Genomic DNA, 22,374 nt, shown 5'->3' with positions numbered 1-22,374 from the left:
TCTCAAGAGTCTTCTCCAACACCACAGTTCAAAAGCATCAATTCTTCGGCACTCAGCCTTCTTCACAGTCCAACTCTCACATCCATATATGACCACAGGAAAAACCATAGCCTTGACTAGACGAATCTTTGTTGGCAAAGTAATGTCTCTGCTTTTGAATATGCTATCTAGGTTGGTCATAACTTTCCTTCCAAGGAGTAAGCATCTTTTAATTTCATGGCTGCAGTCACCATCTGTAGTGATTTTGCAGCCCCCAAAAATAAAGTCTGACTGTTTCCACTGTTTCCCCATCTATTTCCCATGAAGTGGTGGGACTGGATGCCATGATCTTCGTTTTCTGAATGTTGAGCTTTAAGCCAACTTTTTCACTCTCCACTTTCACTTTCATCAAGAGGCTTTTTAGTTCCTCTTCACAGGCTTATTGAACTGCAAAAGTTAAACCTCACCGCAGACTCCTGGAAATTGAATGTGAAGCACATGAGAAGAATCAAAGAAACTTAAATACCTCTGGTCCATGTCATGACCTAACAAACATTCATGCATCATCAAAATACAATAGATGAAGGGAATTCCCTGGTGGTCCAGTGGTTAAGATTTCTTGCTTTCACTGCCAAGGGCCCAGGTTCAATCCCTGGTCAGGGAACAAAGATCCTGCAAGCCACAGGTGTGACCAATAAATAAATAACAAAGCAAACTGAAGACATTCTTTAAAAAAAAATACAGTAGATGGAGATGCAGCCTGGGAGCCAGGAAGACACTTTGGAGCAAAGACACACACCCTTCAGGCCTACCTGCTGGAAGGGGCCCTGCAGACCAGAGCCCCTTATAAATAAGTGGCAATTCCTCATGAATTTGCAACTTGTCAGTCAGGTTTGAAGGTAAGTGTATTACCAGAAAACCTCAACGTGACAAATAGGGCCCAGTGACAGTACAGTGGCTAAGACCTATTCCACCAGAAAGTGAGAAAGCCTCAGTAACAAAGTCCTCCCCCACTCATGCCTTTCTCCAAGGAAGCCTGCAGAGCGTTTGGTAAGGAAAGCCCTCTAAGACAGAGGGCAGAGGGGTTCAGTGGACATTACCAGTTTTTATGCCAATACATGCAGGGACAGACAAAAACCACAGAAACAAACCCCTCTAGGAGACCACATCTGTGTCTCATCCATAGATACCTGAAAGATTTAAAGATATGAAGTTCCAGATGTTCAAGCTGATTTTAAAAAAGGCAGAGGAACCAGAGATCAAATTGCCAATATCCGCTGGATCATCGAAAAAGCAAGAGAGTTCCAGAAAAACATCTATTTCTGCTTTATTGACTATGCCAAAGCCTTTGACTGTGTGGATCACAATCAACTGTGGAAAATTCTGAAAGAGATGGGAATACCAGACCACCTGACCTGCCTCTTGAGAAACCTGTATGCAGGTCAGGAAGCAACAGTTAGAACTGGACATGGAACAACAGACTGGTTCCAAATAGGAAAAGGAGTACGTCACGGCTGTATATTGTTACCCTGCTTATTTAACTTCTATGCAGAGTACATCATGAGAAATGTTGGGCTAGAAGAAGCACAAGCTGGAATCAAGATTGCCGGGAGAAATATCAATAACCTCAGATATGCAGATGACACCACCCTTATGGCAGAAAGTGAAGAGGAACTCAAAAGCCTCTTGATGAAAGTGAAACAGGAGAGTGAAAAAGTTGGGTTAAAGCTCAACATTCAGAAAATGAAGATCATGGCATCTGGTCCCATCACTTCATGGGAAATAGACGGGGAAACAGCAGAAACAGTGTCAGACTTTATTTTTGGGGGCTCCAAAATCACTACATACAGATGGTGATTGCAGCCATGAAATTAAAAGACGCTTACTCCTTGGAAGGGAAGTTATGACCAACCTAGACAGCATATTCAAAAGCAGAGACATTACTTTGCCAACAAAGGTCTGTCTAGTCAAAGCTATGGTTTTTCCAGTGGTCACATATGGATGTGAGAGTTGGACTGTGAAGAAAGCTGAGCGCCAAAGAATTGATGCTTTTGAACTGTGGTGTTGGAGAAGACTCTTGAGAGTCCCTTGGACTGCAAGGAGATCCAACCAGTCCATTCTGAAGGAGATCAGTCCTAAGTGTTCTTTGGAAGGACTGATGCTAAAGCTGAAACTCCAGTACTTTGGCCACCTCATGCGAAGAGTTGACTCACTGGAAAAGACTGTGATGCTGGGAGGGATTGGGGGCAGGAGGAGAAGGGGACGACAGAGGATGAGATGGCTGGATGGCATCACTGACTCAATGGACAGGAGTCTGGGTGAACTCTGGGAGTTGGTGATGGACAGGGAGGCCTGGTGTGCTGCAATTCATGGGGTCACAAAGAGTCGGACACGACTGAGCGACTGAACTGAACTGAAGCATGACATAAGTGTGAGTGCCAAGTCACTTCAATCATGTCTGTCTTTCTAAGACCCATGGATTGTAGCCTGCCAGGCTCCTCTGTCCATGGGATTCTCCAGGGAACAATTTTAGAATGGGTTGCCATTTCCTTCTCCAGGAGATCTTCCCAACATACAGGGAACAAACTCTCACCTCCTGCAATGGCAGGCAGGTTCTTTACCACTAGCATCACCTGGGAAGCTTCAAAATAAGTGTCAGGAAGTCCAATAAAGTTCTGATTCTTTTCTCAAAATCCTTTAAAAACTATAGATATATGTATCAGATTTCTAGTAAAAACAAACAAACAAACTCTTCTCCTTTTACTGGGGACTCAAACTATAAACTATGCCAGCCACGCATCTACTCTGTACTGTGCATTTGTAGGAGCTGAAAATAGAAGATAAATAAGCTTGTCCCTGGGAGTCCACTGCCTTTCTGTGGTCCAAAGGCCCATTTTCTTATAATCCCGAAGAAGACAAGTATTAACACACAGTCCTAAAGTAATTTCTTAATGTCGTATAAATTTAAATAAGAGCATTTTCTTACTATACATAATTTATTAATTCTTGTCATTAAAGCCTGGGCCCCCTCTCTTAGCCACAGACTCTGATTCTAAACCCACATCCAAGTCACAAAGGTTTAAAGCTCTCCAGACCTCTCTGCAAAACAGACTGTTAACACGGCTCCCTTTGGGGAGTCTCGTGTCAACGGGAGGGCTGGAGGATTGTTTTCACTGTTTATTTTCAGGCTAAAATGACTGAATTTGTCACGAAAGAAACCATGGATCACTTTTATCAGTTTATAAAGAATCAATTTTAAAAAACCCTCAGAGACATGCAGTATCATTATATTTTATCCTTTAAATACAAAGTTTTTTAGCTAAAACATGTGACTCTTGGCAACGTCCTTATAAATGATCACAAGACCTCAACTCATTGTCAGGCTAATAAAAATGTCTGTACCCTTCAGTAACGCATCCAGCGGTAGTTACGTCATCCCAGTGTGTTGTGAATATAAGAACTATGCACCCCCTTGCCATATGTCTATAAATCTCTTTTAATTGAAATCAAATTGCCTTTGATTTCTAGCATCTAACACAGCATCTACAAAACAGAAGATACTCACTACAAAAGAATACTTCACAACTGATAATGAGGCCAACAATGATTTAAACTCTGGGAGACTATGATGTAATAAACCCACAAAACTGTTATTCCTACCAAAGTGCTGAGGCCCATGTAGCACACCCCCAGCTCAAAACCCAGGAGCTTTAAAAGATGACGCATGACAGATGCTCCAGAGGCCGATCTACCACAACCGCTGTAAAATGCAGACATTATTTCATCTAATGAACGGATGAAAACACAGTGAGACTTGGGCCCCTGCCTTCTTCCTCCCTTTCAGAGCTACACCGGAAAAAAAAGGAACCCAGAATGAAAACTGTTAGACAAACCCCTCCGTGGCTCTCACTGGATCTTAAGAGAACAGGCCAAATGAGCCCTCTCTAGGGCTTTGTTTCCCCTGCGGCTGAAAGCAGGTAACAGAAACCCAGTCAGCGTTCTGGCCTGTTTACTGCTTGCCGGGTCAGGCTGGCCAAGTCCGAGGGCCTCCATCCACGCACCCGCCGAATGAGGAAGTGTGCCGGCTTATTTCTAACAAGCCTACTGGCTCTAACAGCACGTGACCTTTGTCATCTGTTCTGATAACTGCTCACTGAATAATACATTTTGTTTTCTTAATTTGACTGACTCCATGAGCTACAAGGCAAGGTACCATTTGATTATAAAAGTACATGATTTCTTTACAAAAATTTTATATAAATCTCTTTACACTTGATGCTTCAGAATGTCAGGCACATGGTTAAAAAGTCCTATTTGGAATCAAAAGTACTTAGAAATATCACAATTTGCCACTACGTGTTAAATATTATGCTTTTTGCTAACTAGTTTTATTGGCATATAACACTGTATTAGTTTAAGGTGTACCACATAAGGATTTGATACTTGGATATATTGTGAAATGATTACTACCAGGCTAATTAATTAACATCCATCACATGGTTACACATTTTTTTCTTGTGATGAGAATTTTAAAGATCTAATCTAAGTGATAAATTTTCAATGAGTCAATACATATTTCTCAACTCTTCCCTGGAGCCCAATCAGTCCTTTGTACACCTTACTGACCACTGTCTCCTTTGGGGCAGATTTTATCTGTACCTGCACAGAAATAAATCACTGAATTATAAGTAGCTATTTACAGTTCCATCTCTCCCAGAAGCCTAGAGATCTTCCATAAAATGAAGATCTTTTATTCTTTTTTTGGGGGGTGGGAGGTGGGGGAGGTAGGAATGCTTTATTTTTGAATTGTACTATCTGCCTTTTGGGCTTTCCTGGTGACTCAGTGGTAAAGAATCCCCATGCCAATTCAGGAGATTTGGATTCAATCTCTGAGTCAGGAAGATCCCCAGGAGAAGGAAACGGCATCCCACTCCATGATTCTTGCCCAGGATCCCAAGGACAGAGGAACCTAGCAGGCTATAGTCCATAGGGTCGCAAAAGAGTTGGACATGACTTACAATAATATCTGCCTTTTACAGTGAATGCTACATGCCAGATTTTCATTTTAGTCTTATAATTCTATGAAACAAGGTAAATGAAAAAGCTGGGCATAAAGAACTTGCAGAATCTTTTAAATATTCACAGGTTAGTTGGTATAAGAACAAGTACTAGATCCAGAATCCTTTGATCCTTAAACCAGAGAATATCAGCAGTCGGGAAGACAAGCTCTCGCCCTGGTTGACCAGTTACAAGCTGTGCAGCCTTGGGTTGGTCACTTCATCTGGGCTCTGTTGTCTCAGATGTATAATAATGGGGTTGAAGCAAGTGATCTCTAATGGTCCTTCTAGATCTAAAGTTTCAAGATTATTTCCCCTAGAAAAAGTAATGTGGCAATGTGGGAGAAAGACCATGCTGTTGGAAAGCACAGTTTTGAAAGGATGTTTTTCTTCATGTTGTATCTCCAATATCTAGCTGAGTATTAACTATACTAGCTGCTCAATATAAATGAACACGGCAGTGCTTCATAGTTACCTATTCAAACTCCACTTTCCCTTTATTAGTAGGTAAAATGAAAGTGTTAGTTACTCAGTCGTGTCTGAATCTTTGTAATCCCATGGACTGTAGACTGCCAGGCTCCTCTGTCCATGGAATTTTCCAGGCAAAAATACTAGACTGGGTTGCCATTCCCTTCTCCAAGGGATCTTCCCAACCCGCATCTCCTGCATTGCAGGTAGATTCTTTACTGTCTGAGCCACCAGGGACAGAATCCCAATTTCATTCAGAGCACCAGAAGCCCAGCTCAAAGACTATCATCCCCAGTCGCCCTCACAATTAAGTGTGTCACTTTGCTGACAAAGGTCTATATAGTAAAAACTATGGTTTTTCCAGTGGTCATGTACAGATGTGAGAGTTGGACCATAAAGAAGGCTGGGCACTGAAGACTCGATGCTTTTGAACTGTGGTGTTGGAGAAGACTCCTTAGAGTTTCTTGCTTGGACTGCAACAAGATCAGACAAGTCAATCCTAAAGGAAATCAACCCTGAATATTCACTGAAAGGACTGAAGCTGATGGATGCTGAAGCTCCAATACTTAGGCTACCTGATGCAAAGAGCCAATTCATTGGGAAAGACTCTAATGCTGGGAAAGACTGAAGGCAAGAGGAGAAGAGGGAGGCAGAGGATGAGACAGTTAGATAGCACCACTGACTCAGTGGACATGAATCAGAAAATTCCAGGAGATAGTAAAGGACAGGGAAGCCTGGCATGCTGCAGTCCATGGGGTCGCAGAGTCAGACACGACTAAGCAACTGAACAATGAGACATGAGTGGATTACCATGTGGGACTTCTGGGAAGGACCTTTACCAAGGGGGGACTCTGTTTCTTTTCCCTTTCTTCCACTGCTCCTTCTAATGACCCAAGAGCAAACATGAAGCCCGGAGACCCCCAGCGCCTTAGCCTGTGAAACATGACAGAGCAGAAGGGGGAAAGTGTGTGAAGAGTTTCTCAACAAGAGGAAGTTATCCAACCTCCAGATCTGATTTACACAAGAACATAAGCCTCGTGTTTAAACCACTGCAGTCAGCTTTCTTTTACAACCAAACCCAATTCCTAACTGACAATGACAGTCTCCCGAGAAGAGCTGCACCATCAGTAAAGGAACCAACTGAAAGGCTTCCAAAGGTTCATAAAAAGCAAACTTTAACCAAAGGACACATTGGTTGTTTGGTCTTCACTGAAACTCTGATTCAGTGAGGGGAGGAGGGAATTTCTTTTCAGTTGTGACGTATTGCAGTTGGGGTTGGAGGTGGGGTTCATCTTGCTGAAATAACTAATTCTCCTAATGAAGCACAATATTCACACATGTAACTTATTCACACCCTGGGAAAAGAACCTGATTATACACAGATTTTATAAGCACTCACTTACACAAATACAGTAACCTAAAGATGCTTAATACTTCTGTTCAGTTGAACGAACTTCTAATGAACACTTTAACAACCAACTTATTCAACCAGGACAAATCCCAGTGAAGCTTTTAAAATGTTTCAACTTCTCTAAAATTGACCTATTATTCAGAAGACTAATTCAGGCAGAAGACCAGTTCATGAGACTTTCGCTGTACTATTAAAATACCAACTCAGATGAGACCATCCTTCTGAAGGAAATTTCTTTAAAGTTAAAAGAAGAAAATTAAGAGTGATTAAAAAACATTGATTGGTGGCATCATAACACAAATTAGGCAAATAACTAGAATAGATTTTGTAGAAGCATGTGTGACACTGAAATTAAGAATCAATATGCAACAGTCTTGAGATCTGCCGCTGCTAAGTCACTTCAGTCGTATTCGACTCTGTGTGACCCCATAGACGTCAACCCACCAGGCTCTCCTGCCCCTGGGATTCTCCAGGCAAGAACACTGGAGTGGATTGCCATTTCCTTCTCCAATGCATGAAAGTGAAAAAGTGAAAGTGAAGTCGCTCAGTCGTGTCCGACTCTTAGCGACCCCATGGACTACAGCCTACCAGGCTCCTCCATCCATGGGATTTTCCAGGCAAGAGTACTGGAGTGGGGTGCCATTGCCTTCTCCGCTTGAGATCTGAGACGGGTCTAAATCTATTACCCACCTTAACATACATTTTAAGAAAATGTACCTATGACTGGGAGGGACAGGGACTTCCTATTAGCAAGTTAGGTGTGTGTGTGTGATTTATAGTGACACAATGAATGAAGAACTGATGACATAAGTTGAATCTTGAATTTTAACTGCTTAAAATAAGAATACAGTGGATGCAACAACTGACAATCAGCCGCATCTAATACAGCTTCCAGAGACAATGTGGAAAACACTGCTACAAGGAGCACACGCATTCTTCCACAACAGTTGAACCTACTCACATTAGCTCTACCATCATTAAATCATGAGTTGCGCCTATTACTTAGGCTTTAACTTCCTGTGATTCTGATGGAGACCCTTCTTCTAAGTTATATTTTAAAAAGGCAAGAGCAGCTACTGATTTCCAATGTTATATGATTTCTTCCTTTCGCTCCTAAAAAGGCCACACAATGATCAACACTCTTCTGTAACTGAAACAAGTATTTTCTACACAAAGTTGGCAGATCATCTTAGGAATTAAAATGGGCATGAAAAAAGATGGCAGCATGGCTAAGATGCATAAATGACTCTCTTTGTGATTAATTTGTCTTTACTATGGAAGGTGAATTGAAAAATACAAGTTATCTTTCATATTTTGCTTATGCTTTCAAGAATTAACCTAAGTGTCTTTATACAAAACCCCATCACCTTGGCGATCACACCTCTGATGTCCTAGAATACTTGACAGTCCTGATAGTGAAGGAGCCTCCTGGAGCACTCTGGAGACCTTCCTCATTAACAGGAAGTTACTTGGAGGCAGGACAAAGATGAAGAGATTAGGTTTACTAGTTTATGATGACAAGGCTAAGAAGCAGAAGTGAAGCAAAATTAAAACCGGAAGCAGCCTTACCTGTGCCGTTGAGCGTGGTGTTTTTATTTGTGTACAGCCTGATCATATGTCCTATTGTCTTCACATTTTCTCTTAACATTATTCCTCGAGCTTGTACCATAAAGAGATATGTGTTGGCTATAAAAGATGAAAAAAAAAAAAAAAAAAAGATGACATGACTCAATTAGCTTTTTTAAATTAAAAAAATAATATTCAGAATTGAGGAACTGCTCAATAGACCCGAACTGATTCAATTAGTACATCAAATGGGCAAACAAATATAAAATTACTATTTCCCATTATCGAAAACTCACAAAAACAAACTCCTTTTAAAAAACAATAAAATGAAAAATTAAAAGTAGTAATATCCATCCGTCAACTAGAATGAGACTAAATGGAACAATCCAAAATATCATAATTCCTTTATCCACATATGATTTTCTACTACAAAATATACTCAGGAATTTCAGAAAGGCATTCTTTACCACATTCAACCACATAATCCTAAAATTCATTTTCTCTAATTCTATATTAATACCCTCGAACCAAGGACTCCACAGAGATAAGAATTCCCTCATGAATCATAAACATATGTCACAAATCACTATGTCTAGTCTGGATACAGATCTTTCAAATTCTCAGTGTTGGGGGCACACGCAGGATGATCTAGAATCACAATCTCTTTTGGCAATTTCTCTTGATTACTTGAAATTTTACACTCTCAATCAAAAACCTACCTACCAGGATTGTAAAAGCAGACAGAATCAAAATCAACGTGGCAGCGCTATTTACAATAGCCAGAACATGGAAGCAACCTAGATGTCCAATGATAGAGGTACAGCTAAAGAAGATATGGTACCTATACACAATGGAATATAACTCAACCATCAAAAGGAACACATGTGAGTCGGCTGTAGTGAGGTGGATGAACCTAGAACCTGTTACACAGAGTGAAGGCAGTCACAAAAACAAGTCATCTATTATCATCTATAATATCATCTATTAAAGCATTCATATGGAATCTAATGGAGAAGGAAATGGAAACCCACTCCAGTATTCTTGCCTGGAAAATTCCATGGACAGAGGAACCTGGCGGGCTACAATCCATGGGGTTGCAAAGAGTTGGCCACGACTAGCACATCAGCATGCAATCTAGAAACAGTACAGATGAACCTATTTACAGAGAAGAAATGGAGACACAGATGTAGAGAGTGGACTGTGGACACAGCGGGAGAAGAGGTGGGACAAATGGAGAGAGCAGCACTGACACGTGCACATCACCACGTGGAAAAGACAACTAGCCTGGCGCTCGATGACGACCGAGAAGGGCGGGATGGTACATACATAATCACAACTGATTCACATTCATGTATAGCAGAGACCTCCACAATGCTGTAAAGCAATTGTCCTTCAATAGAAAAAAAAATTTTAAGTACATCATTAGTGGTCTCATTTTAATTAAAAAAAAAATCAATGTGGCATTTTCAAGTTGTTAATTTCAATCTCCAAGGTAAGTGCTTTAACCTCTGGGAGAAACTGGTAATTGGACAAAGATTACAAGAGTCATTGCCTTTTGAGATGCCAGGCCTCCTCAGAAAAGCACGGAAGTCGCAGGACCCTTTCTTCCTTGGTCCTGGTTCTGCTAGTGCTGGGCGTAACTCTGGACAGCACACCAGGTCTCAGTTCCCTCACCTAAAAATGGCAGTACACACCAGGTTTCTCGGAAGCCCCTTCTACACTAAATGCTCCAGGCATAAAGCTAAAAATCATAAGCTCCATTCAGACAACAGGAGGCGGCTCATTTTCACAGCAAAACCAAGAAACTGCAAGGCTTGGTTAATGACTCTTTCAATTTTAAGATAAGCTGTCTCTCAACACACTAATGGCACTCTCAAAAAATGAATGCTGAGTGAAAAGATAAAAAATGCCAACTCATTTTCTGGGCCCAGTTCTGCTTCTTTGTGATGGCACAGGGAGATGAGCAAAATGTTTGCTACCTCCTTTCTCCTTTTATTGAAATTTGAACTTGCTCGAAGTACAAATGAGCAGAGAATAAATAGAACAGAGAAGTGGAGTAAAATCACACTTTTTTTTTCACCTTTAATCCATAAGAGAGAAATGCAGGTTTCACATAAGCTCCAGCTCAATCGTTTTTAGGCGCCTGTCCAGAACCTGCCTGCCAATGCAGGACATGTAAGACATGGGTTCGATCCTTGCGTCAGGAAGATCCCATGGAGAAGGGCATGGCAACCCACTCCAGTATTCTTGCCTGGAGAATCCCATGGACACAGTCCACGGGGTTGCCAAGAGTCAGACATAACTGAGCCACTTAGCACACACGCACCACACCCTCTCTGGAGATCAGTCCTATAATTAGATCTAACTTGTTTAGGCTTGAGTTTATTAAACCAGGCTTATAAACCCCACAAGTTTCTATTAATTTTTGTTTTTTTAGTGGACTTTCAAAGACAGATGAGACAAAGTGAAAAATGAAACTAAAGAGAACAGCCAACCAAAAATGTGGGAAAATGTTCAAGAAAAGCCAAAGTAACATTAGCAATTCTACCTAAACCAAGATTTCAACTGAAACGACACAGAGAAAAAAAATGAAATGGATTATGAGTACCTACTGTACAATTATCTTGGATCATTTAATCCTAAAATTATATATGAAATTTGTTATCAGTGGTGTAAATAGCCTATACTATTTGTTATGCACCAAACTTGGCGGAGGGGAGACCTGGAGAAGGAGGACTGAGTCAAGAGTAATTAGGCCAAGACCAGTACTGGGAGAAACAATACTGCCCCAAACAAGGATACACAAAGTAAGAATACATGTGTGTCCTGGAAACAGAATTTCCACAAACTACAGTTTTTTCTTTTAATTAACAAACCTACTCTAACAGAGAAAACTGCTTGAATCTTGTGTGCTTAGTCGCTCAGTCGTGTCCAACTCTTTGCAACCCCATGGACTACTGCCCGCCAGGCTCCTCTGTCCATGGGATTCTCCAGGCAAGAATACTGGAGTGCGTTGCCATGCCTTCCTCCAGGGGATCTTCCCCACCCAGGAATCAAATCCGAATCCTGAAACCAAGTCAAATTTAAGAAACAAGGACAATAACCAGCATAGAAAAGGACAATCAAAGTCAACTTTTCCTAAAAACTTTCAAAATATCAGGTAACCAAACTGTTAAAAAAAAAAAAAAAGATTACTGATGGCACCTGCGACAAGGGTGATTTACCAACATCATGTATTTACTCTGCGTTAGACAGATGGAGAAAAAATAAAGGTGAGACACCAAGCTCTCCAAACGGAAAACATATTAGTTTATTTTCAATCATTCACAGCTAATTGAGTTACATTCCTTAGGTTAATGGTCCTCATGGGTTTAATCCCTAAAGATCAAAACCCATTAAGGAATGAAGCTGTATTTAAATAGAGGCATTGTTAACAGGAGGAAGGCCATGTGTCAAAGTGTTTCAAGGCATAAGAAACCAGCATGGAATAATCCAGACTGACTACCAAACATCATAAAACTATAGTAACCCACACTCAGGTAATTCTACATGCCTGCTAATAATCATTATTGTAAAATAGAATGTCTTATTGGCAAGCCAGGAAATACTTGTCTAAAATTTCTATTCCAGGGACTACCCTGGTGGTCAGGTAGTGAAGACTCTGTGCTTCCACTCCAGGGGGCTATGGGTTCAAACCCTGGTAGGGGAATAAAGAAGCCCAAATGCTGCAAAAAATAGATTTTTTATAAAAAAAAGAGATTTTTCTATTCCATCTTACAAGCAACTACATTTCAGAAAATAGGGAATTTTTTCCCATGCTTGCCCTTTGGTCTCAAGACAACTCCAAAGAACACTAAAAACCAGTACTGCTTCATTAAAATGATGTTACGTTCTCTAATTTAGTTCATTTGCTATTTGCCTCTGCATTGTGAGACATAAATTTCACTTATTTACCTAGTCTGTCTTCCAGGGGTTGGAGAGGAAGCTATACCCTAAGGGGAAAAAAACTTCAAAAATCAACAGTTTACAATAGCTTGTAGGCATCTTACCCTGGGTTTATGAGGAAAGAGATTTATGAACATGCCTCATTCTCAACTTGAGAAAACTAGGGAATGTATCTGCTATAAAGTTGTGTCTCCACACCCTTTTCCACATGCAGCTTCGCTCCTTCAAAGCACAGAATAGATTCAAGTCCAGGAGCTCTGTAGTCTGCAGTAATCTGGCAAAGGCTTCCTAGGCTTTGAAGGACTCAAATACAACATCCCTCTGATCTCAACATCCTTGTTCCTGACTGCCACAATCTCCAGGTCCTTTAACAAACCAGAAGTCAACTGCACAGCTGATTCTGAGAGGGAGACTGTGTTGTTAGACATTCTCACACACAGTGCTAGAGCTAAGAAGCGGAGAAGGCAATGGCACCCCACTCCAGTACTCTTGCCTGGAAAACCCCATGGACGGAGGAGCCTGGTAGACTGCAGTCCATGGGGTCACGAAGAGTCAGACATGACTGAGCGACTTCACTTTCACTTTTCACTTTCATGCATTGGAGAAGGAAATGGCAACCCACTCCAGTGTTTTTGCCTGGAGAATCCCAGGGACAGAGGAGCCTGGTGGGCTGCCGTCTATGGGGTCACACAGAGTCGGACACGACTGAAGCGACTTAGCAGAAGCAGCAGCAGAGCTAAGAAGAGTGGGGTACAAATACAATTGGGAGAAACGTTCATACAAAAGTAAAAGTGGGAACCATGGCGATGAATTACCACAGGAAAAATTATCTAGAAAGGAGATAAGAAGGTGGAGTTCAGACCGCAAATAGAAGATATAAAACTAAAAGACCTCAAGATGAATGAATCTGAGCTGAAACATGGTGAAGAAGCCACTGGACAAACGAAAAAGGGAATGGTCAACCATGACAAATGTCAATACAGAGGAGAAGAAGACAGACAATAAGGAAAAAAGAAAAAAGCTTAAAAATGAAAAGCTAATACCTAGCACTTACTCTAATGGGTAGCTTTGCTGCTGCTGCTGCTAAGTCACTTCAGTCATGTCCGACTCTGTACGACCCCATAGACGGCAGCCCACCAGGCTCCCCCATCCCCAGGATTCTCCAGGCAAGAACACTGGAGTGGGTGGCCATTTCCTTCTCCAATGCATGAAAGTGAAAAGTGAAAGTGAAGTCGCTCAGTCACGTCTGACTCTTCTCGACCCCATGGACTGCAGCCCACCAGGCTCCTCCATCCATGGGATTTTCTAGAAGTTCTTTATATAAACTAATTGACAACCCTGTAAGGTAGGTAGTAATATTCCCATTTTACAGATAAGGAAAATGGAGTTAAGTGATTTGCTCAAGGTCATACAGTAATTTATTAGCAAGTGGTGGAAGTCGGATTCACCCCCAGCAGATAGCTCCAGCAACCCAACTCTTCATCACCATCCCAGTCAGCCCTTTAAAATAATATTAGAGGGACTTCCCTGGTGGTCCAGTACTAAGATTCTGCTCTCCCAATGCAGGGGCGCCTGGGTTCAATCCCTGGTCAAGGAACTAGTTCCTACACGCTGCAACAAAGATTGAAGATCCCAGATGCCACAACTAAGACCCGATGCAGCCAAATAAACAAATGTTTTTTAAAACAAATAAACAAAAGTGCTATTAGATCCTGGTCAACTTTCAAGAGAGCAGTTTCACCCAAATAATGGGGAAAAAAAGAAATTAGTAGAGAGTTGAGTGGACAGAGTGAAAGCAGTCTGGTGTCAGAACAGGGAAGTGAGAGCAGGTCAAGGGGCGTTTCCTTGGGCAGGAGGGACCTCAGCATGACCTGAGTAGAGCAAGGAAAGAAGGACTTTAAAGTGAAGGCTCTAAGTGAGTAAGAGGAAAGAGGGAGAAGAACGTCTCCACCGATGGGACGGCACAAGCAGAGGCTCTGGGAGGCACAGCTGCAGAGGACACTCGGGATAAGCCATCCAACTTGAGGGCGCCGGCAGCAATGGACAGTACGTTGTAACGGTCCCAGTAGGAAAACGGTGTGAAGAAACAGAAAGGCGAGGAGAGGACAGATGAGAAGTAACATTAACGGGGACTTCTCTGGTGGGCCAGTGGCTAAGACTCTGTGTTTCCAATGCAGGGGACCTGGGTTTGATCCCTGGTCAGGGAACTAGTTCCCACATGCCACAACCGAGAGTTCACATGCAACAACTAAAATAAATAATTTTTTTAAGTACTTCCCTATGACCAGTTAACTACATCATTCTCAACATTAAAAAAAGAAGTAGTAGTAACTCAGAAATCATCCCAGGGTGTGGAATGTTGGAGGGCGTGGGTTTCTAAAGAGAAGGGAAATGAATTAACATGAATTGAGTACCTCCATTCATCAGGCACTGAGCTAAATGCTATGTATTACACTTCATTTAATTCTTCTGTAGCAGGTTGAACAGAGACCCCCCAAAAGATGTGTGCACATCCTAATTCCCAGAACCTGCAAAGGTTATCTTATTTGGAAAAGGAGTCTTTGTAGATGTGATTAAGTTAAGGATCTCGAGATGAGGAGATCATCCTGGATTATCTGGGTTGGGCCTAAATCCAATGAAAGTGCACACACAAGAGAAAGGCAGAGTGAGACTTCTATACACACACACACACACACACACACACGAGAAAGTGAGGACGAAGGCAGATTAGAGTGGCCAGAAAGCAGCCTAGGAAGCCAAGGACTGCCAACAGGTACCCAAAGCTAGAGACAGCGGAGGGTCTTTCAGAGCTTTCAGAGGCTGCACAGCTCTGCCGACTCCTTGATTTTGAACTTCTGGCCAACGAACCTGAGGGAATGCATTCCTGCTTTAAGCCACTCAGACTGCAGTAATTTGTATCTCAGCCCTAGGAAACAAATATACCATCTCAGGATACAGGCACAACTTTCCGCATTGTAAGACCAGAAAACTGACTTCCCTGGTGGTCAAGTGGTTAAGAATTCACCCTCCAATGCAGGGACATGGGTTCAATCCCTGGTCTGGGAAGATCCCACATGCCTCAGAGTAACTAAGCCCGTGCACCATAACCACTGAGCCCACGTGCAGCAGCTACTGAATTGCACTACAAGCCACAACTGGCTCAGATGGTAAAGCATCTGCCTGCAATGCAGGAGACCCAGGTTCGATCCCTGGGCCGGGAAGATCCCTGGAGAAGGAAATGGCAACCCACTCAAATACTCTTGCCTGGAAAATGCCATGGAAGGAGGGGCCTGGTGGGCTACAGTCCATGGGGTCGCTAAGAGTTGGAGATGACTAAGCGACTTATCTTTCACTGTCACCACATTGCACTGCAATGAAAGATCTCACATGATGCAAAGACCCCACATGCTGCAACCAAGACCTGACGCAGGCAGATAAATATTTTTAAAAAGAGATCAAAAAACAACAGAAGTTACACAGGTAGAATTTTAAAAACTCAAGATTCAAGGACTGCTCTAAGTGACTCTGAGGCAGCAATCTGGTAGAAGCAATGATTGGAAGTCCTACAGGAGAGAGAGAGACTAAGAAAAAGAAAACTCTTCAATGCAAAAAGTTATGAGGGAAGTGACAACAGAGGGGGTTAACAGACTGCAACCAATGCAAGGAGGATATCAGTAGCAATACTTCAAAGTCACAGGAGAGAAAATGGTTTCCCATATAATCTACAGAACAACATAATGAAATAAACAACATGGAAAAAAGCAAACCACTTCATATTTTTGTTGTTGTTCAGTCGCTAAGTCATGTCCAACTCTTGGTGACCCCATGGACTGCAGCCCACCACACTCCCCATCCTTCACTATCTCCCCGTTTGCTCAAATTCATGTCTGTTTAGTCAAAGATGCTGTCTAAGCATCTCAACCTCTGCTACCCTCTTCTCCTTTTGCCTTCAATCTTTCCCAGTATCAGGGTTTCTTCCGTGAGTCGACTCTTCACACCAAGTAGCCAAAGCATTGGAACTTCATCAGTTCTTCCAATGAATATTCAGGGTTGATTTCCCTTAGGATTGATTGGTTTGATCTCCTTGCTGTCCAAGAGACTCTCAAGAGTCTTCTCCAGCACCACAATTTGAAAGCATCAGTTCTCTGGCGTTCAGCCTTTAGAGCCCAGCTACATATATACATCCCTTGACAGTAACCACAGACACTTGAATCATGTATTCTATGAACTTCTAAGAACTCACAATAACCTTTCAAACATCTATTTCACATGCCTGTAAGTTTTCTTCCTTCCACATCTAGCCCCTTGTTCAACAAGTTCCCAGAAATTACTCGTCTGAGTCTGTAAGAGCTAAATATATTATCTCTAATAATAATGCCATAAACTCCAGGATGATGACATATGAAAAAGAGTTCATTCTTTGCCTAGAACCAAAGCATTGCTTAAGTTAAAAACAAAACATAACAGACTTCTAGGCTTTGCCAGGCTGCAAAACAAATGATTCCCTTTATGTCAAAGCACTATTTAAACAGACTCTTCTACCATGGTGATAATAATTCAAAGTCAAGTATGGGCTCAAGAAAATCTGCAGAGCAAGTAATTACTAGCCTATAATATCCTCCTCCCCATCCTTCCAGTAAATCACAGACTAATAAGTAGAATGAAAGAATTCTGTGCTCAGAATCCCATTTTATCAAGCAATCATGAATACACTGATCACATACAGCCCAGATCTATTTCAGATCTTAGCCAACAGCTCAAGCTTTGCTGATGTAGGCACCAAAAAGTAACAAGAAAATTCTTTCCAACAGGTGTTTTTTTACCACTTCCACTCTGCAGTTTAACAGCTTTGAGTTATTTGAGGATGACTTTTTCTAACAGTCTTATTAAAGATGTTCAAGGTGGAGACATGTGTTTATTTACAATAAATATGTGTTGAATAGCCACCAACTGCCAAGCAGTATCAGCAGCTAAGGAGCCATGGGACCCCTCTGTAAAAACCAAAATCCTAAGAAAGGGCAAACTGCCTAAAACATTGGAATTACTTCTACAACAACCAGATGACCAGCTCAGCCTGGTTTAAACTTAGCTGAAAATTCAAAAACTAGACTCTGAACACATGACCTAACACATGACAGCTTTCAGCACTGTCCTTTGTTAATTCATTGTTACTCACTTAAACATATGGCTTCTTTAAAGCGTGACTGAAGCCTAAAGAGTCAAGAGTCATAAACCACATGGGAGAAAAGTAGAATCAGGCAGAAATGAGGGAACCAGGAAAGGAAAAATGCAGGCAATTACATTTTTAATCTAATCAGTAAGGAAACTTACCTAATGAAATTACAGACTAAAGGACGAACCCATAAATAAACACACCCAGGAAACATTGTAAATCTGCTGAAAATAAATGATTTCAGAATGCATTTAAAGTGAATGAAATGAACCACTACCAACTTGAGAATGCTATTGTAATGAAGAGGACATAAAAGGGAGACCTATGTGAACTATATGCTTTATAATTATCCACAATTTCCCTGTGTTTTCAAAATTAAAATACCGTTCATAATCTCAACTTACTTATTCATGAAAGGAGAATGACTCTAAAACAAGCAGGAGAGAAGGGAACACAGCATGGAAAATCAATTTCAATGATTTCCAAAGCCAGAGCATACTTTCAAATTAAAAAACAAGGCATCTTTTAATTCTCTACCACCGGTCCTCTTGAGACAAATGAAAATGAAGTCTGAGTTCTCTTCCTCCAAGTCAAGCTGGACATTGCACTATGATTAGAAGTCATAATATCTGAGCCATTGACTTAATTACCAAGAAGGCAATACATAAAACATGATTTCAGTAAAGAATTGTTAACACTAGCAAGCCTCAAATACTTAAAAAGAGATAATATTTCAATCAAGGTGTGATGTACAGTGACAAACTTCACAGAGCTGCTTAACTATGAACATGTTATAAAGAGATTTTTATAAGTCTTTTGTTTTGAAATTATTTCCACTGGCTAACATGTAGGGCCATCAGTTCAGTTCAGTTGCTCAGTCGTGTCCGACTCTTTGTGACCCCATGGACTGCAGCACCCCTGGCCTCCCTGTCCATCACCAACTCCTGGAGTTCACGCAAACTCATGTCCATGGAGTCGGTGATGTAATCCAACCATCTCATCCTCTGTCGTCCCCTTCTCCCACCTTCAATCTTTCCCAGCATCAGGGTCTTTTCAAATGAGTCAGCTCTTCACATCAGGTGGCCAAAGTATTGGAGTTTCAGTTTTAGTCCTTCCAATGAAAATTCAGGACTGATTTCCTTTAGGATGGACTGGTTGGATCTCCTTGCAGTCCAAAGGACTCTCAAGAGTCTTCTCCAACACCAGAGTTCAAAAGCATCAATTCTTGGTGCTCAGCTTTCTTTATAGTCCAATTCTCACATCCATACATGACTACTGGAAAAACCATAGCCTTGACTAGACGGACCTTTGTTGGCAAAGTAATGTCTCTGCTTTTTAATATGCTGTCTAGGTTGGTCATAACTTTTCTTCCAAGGAGCAAGTGTCTTAATTTCAAGGCTGCAGTCACCATCTGCAGTGATTTTGGAGCCCAAAAAATAAAGTCTCTCACTGTTTCCCCATCTATTTGCCATGAAGTGATGGGACCAGATGCTATGATCTTCATTTTCTGAATGTCGAGCTTTAAGCCAACTTTTTCACTCTCCTGTTTCACTTTCATCAAGAGGCTCTTTAGTTCTTCTTCACTTTCTGCCATGAGGGTGGTGTCATCTGCAGATTTGAGGTTATTGATATTTCTCCCAGCAATCTTGATTCCAGCTTGTGCTTCTTCTAGCCCAGCATTTCTCATGATGTACTATTTATATTGATCCTATTAAGTGAATTACAATGTATCTAATAATTAAAAACAGTAACAAATTCAGGATCAACCTATAGCTCAATCACACAGTGGGTTCATAAAGAAACAATGTGGTCGCACAGAGTCAGACATGACTGAAGCGACTTAGCAGTAGCAGCAGCAGCACACAACTAAGATCTAATGCAGCCAAATAAATAATTTTTTAAAAAATCAATCAGGATCCCAATTAGATTCTCTAATGATAAGACCTGGGTTGCCTTAAATAAGGCTTGAGCACCTTCGTGTTTGAAAACCACTGCTTGTAGTAATTCTCTAAACATTACTAACATTTATAACAGGTAAAAAAATAGAAGTCTCCTTTCACAGTTTAACTTGTATAAATACATCTTCTTTTACACAGCTTCCTAATTTATGCGCAATTCATTCAGACAATGAAAAATCTATGTTTCATCCTTAAAGAATATACAACATAAAGACTGCATTGAGAGCCAAAGACATTTACTAACTTGACTATTTAATCATGAAAACCAAAATGTAAGTAAAAAGTCATATCTATTAACCCTCTGGAGGAAAAAAAATTAATTACAATTTAGATTTAAAAGCACTAAGTTATGTTTTCCTCAACATTTTGCCATGCCACATAGCCAAAAATAAAACATTTCATAATTTCAATTTACTTATTCATGAAAGGAAAATGCCTCTAAAACAAGGAGAGAAGGGGACAGAGCATAGAAAATGAATTTCAAAGATTTCCACAGCCAGAGCATACTTTCAAACCAACAAACAAGGATAAACATCCTTTCTTGCCTACTTTTAACTGAGGAGGGTTTTTGCTGTGGCTTAAACCAAACACCATTAAGTTCTGCTACAACCAAAAACAAGTATGCCCATGAAACACAACAAATCAAGTTGGCCCAATGTAGGACATACACACTACAGAAAAATAAAATTGGAATGCTACCTGAAATTCTCCGATGGGTCTAAGACATGAGGAAAAAATACCTAATAATAACTGGAGTAAAACTCTTGATTTCCCAGTGGCATGTTAATGGCCTTGTAGGTATTCTCAGCAAACCTACTTTTAACCTTCAACTGACCCAATCTTCAACTCTTCAACTAATCACAATATTACCCATATATTATTCTGTTATTATCCTGAGAAAAGGCAGAAACAGAAAGATCTTTTATATACTCAATCACTGGGTCTTTCGGGAATTAAGAAAAAATGATTCAGAAGAAAAAGGAGAAAGGAGAGAAGGGAGAAGGAGCTGGGGGCAGGCTGCTCTGATGGAACTGGCCAAGGGCAGTCCAAGAGCACTCAGTTTGGTCTCAAGTGGCGAGGGAAATGGGCCAGAGGGAGAAAACTGGAAATACACAAGGTCTGCGGGGCTCTCCACTGGCCAGGAATGCCCAAGCAGGACCTAGGAAATCCAAGTTCTAGAACAATCTCTCAGAAATGGATACAGCAGGGGAAGGAAAGGTGGGATGAACTGAAAGAGCAGCACTGAAACAAATACATTACCACACGTAAAACAGACAGGAGTGGAAAGTTGCTGTGTGACAGGGAGCTCAACCTGGTGCTCTGCGACAACCAGGAGGGGTGGGACAGGGCGGGAGGAGGGAGGGAGGTTCAAGAGGGAGGGGACGCATGTACACTTATGGCTGACTCACACTGCTGTAGGGCAGAAACCAACACAACATTGTAAAGCAATTATCTGCCAATTACAAAAGAAAACTTACTCATAAAACACTAACATGGAGAATGGTGTGAAGCACTGTCAGACTTCAATAAATTCATTTTCCCTTTAAAACTACCTGATTCCTCACAAGGTCATAGAATTGAGGTTCACTTCTGCTGCAACAATACAGCTGAGTTAACATATAGGCTCAAGAATGGTGGCCAGAAAATAAAAATAAAATAATAAAAGAATGGCAACCTGATGGAGGTAAGCAATTTCTGAGACGGCTCCCCAGCCGATGACTGTGCACTGGCCCAAGATGACTCTTTTCTGACAAAGACAATATGGCCAAAGTGATGGGGTTGTAAATACCCAGTGGAGAGGCTCCGGGGCAAGGAACTGAGTGAGGTCTCCAGCCAACTACCTGCAAAGAGCCGAGGTTCTCAGTGCAACCACCCTCAGGGGGCAGAATCCTGCCCGAATGCACACGGCTGAACCTGGAAGTGGATGCTTCCCCAGTGGAGCCTCCAACCACAGCCCTGACCTACGCTCTGTAGGCTGAACCAGAGCCATCCAGCCAAATCACACCCAGATTCCTGGCCACAGAAACTAGGAGATAACACGTTTGTTTTTTTAAGCCCCTAAATTTGGAAGTGATTCCCTGGTGGCTCAGTGATAAAGAATCCGCCTGCCAATTCAGGAGACGTGGGTTCAGTCCCTGAGTTGGGAAGATCTCCTGGAGAAAGAAATGGAAACTCACTCCAGTATTCTTTCCTGGAGAATCCCATGGACAGATGAGCCTCCACGGAGTCACGGAGGAGTCAGACACGACTCACAGCGACCAAACAACAGACAACACACTGACGGACCCTGGCATCTTCACTCTTCCTCATCTCCTGCCAGCCCCTCCATATTCTCCCGAGGGGTCTAACATCCAACACCAGGATGATACTGATGGGTGGGCTGGGGAGAGAAGGAACTAGAGCAGCCACACCAAGAGAAGTGATTAATTGGAAAGACTCAGTCACTCAACAGCTCTTCACTAAGCCTCCAGTATGTGCCAGGGCAGAAAACAAATCTCTGAAGCTGGTTGAGCAAACACGTTACTCTATACTAAGATTTGTTCACAAGAACAGAGCCCCTCTAAGCAGCTCAGACACCCACCTTATCAGATATGAATGTCCTCGGCCTCCCTCTCTATATGCATCCAAATTTTGCTATCAAGAGCATCTTTATCTACTCTCCTACCTCTAAACTTAATTCCCTTATACACTTGACCCTACTCCCTCTACTTGGTATCCCTCATTCCAGAACTGCTGTCTTAATCCATCCACACCAACATAGCGTAAGTATTCCTATAAAATGCGAAGCTGATCACGTCACTCTATTTAAAATCTAAA

The 22,374-nt window shown here is 41.6% G+C and overlaps 1 protein-coding gene across 1 annotated transcript in view; it reads right to left on the bottom strand.

Moving 5' to 3' along the window:
* B4GALT6 (beta-1,4-galactosyltransferase 6) overlaps positions 1–22,374 on the bottom strand; it is a 69,770-nt gene that overhangs the window by 38,735 nt on the left and 8,661 nt on the right. Inside the window, exon 2 of the mRNA XM_005901044.3 lies at positions 8,485–8,601. Within this exon, the coding sequence (XP_005901106.1) occupies positions 8,485–8,601 (117 nt within the window). The remainder of the gene's footprint in view (positions 1–8,484; positions 8,602–22,374) is intronic.

Source organism: Bos mutus, chromosome 24 (assembly GCF_027580195.1).
Source record: "Bos mutus isolate GX-2022 chromosome 24, NWIPB_WYAK_1.1, whole genome shotgun sequence".
In the NCBI taxonomy this organism is placed as follows: Eukaryota; Metazoa; Chordata; class Mammalia; order Artiodactyla; family Bovidae; genus Bos; species Bos mutus.
The sequence above is the reverse complement of the archived record's forward strand: the minus strand, read 5'-3'. Positions and strand labels throughout refer to the sequence as shown.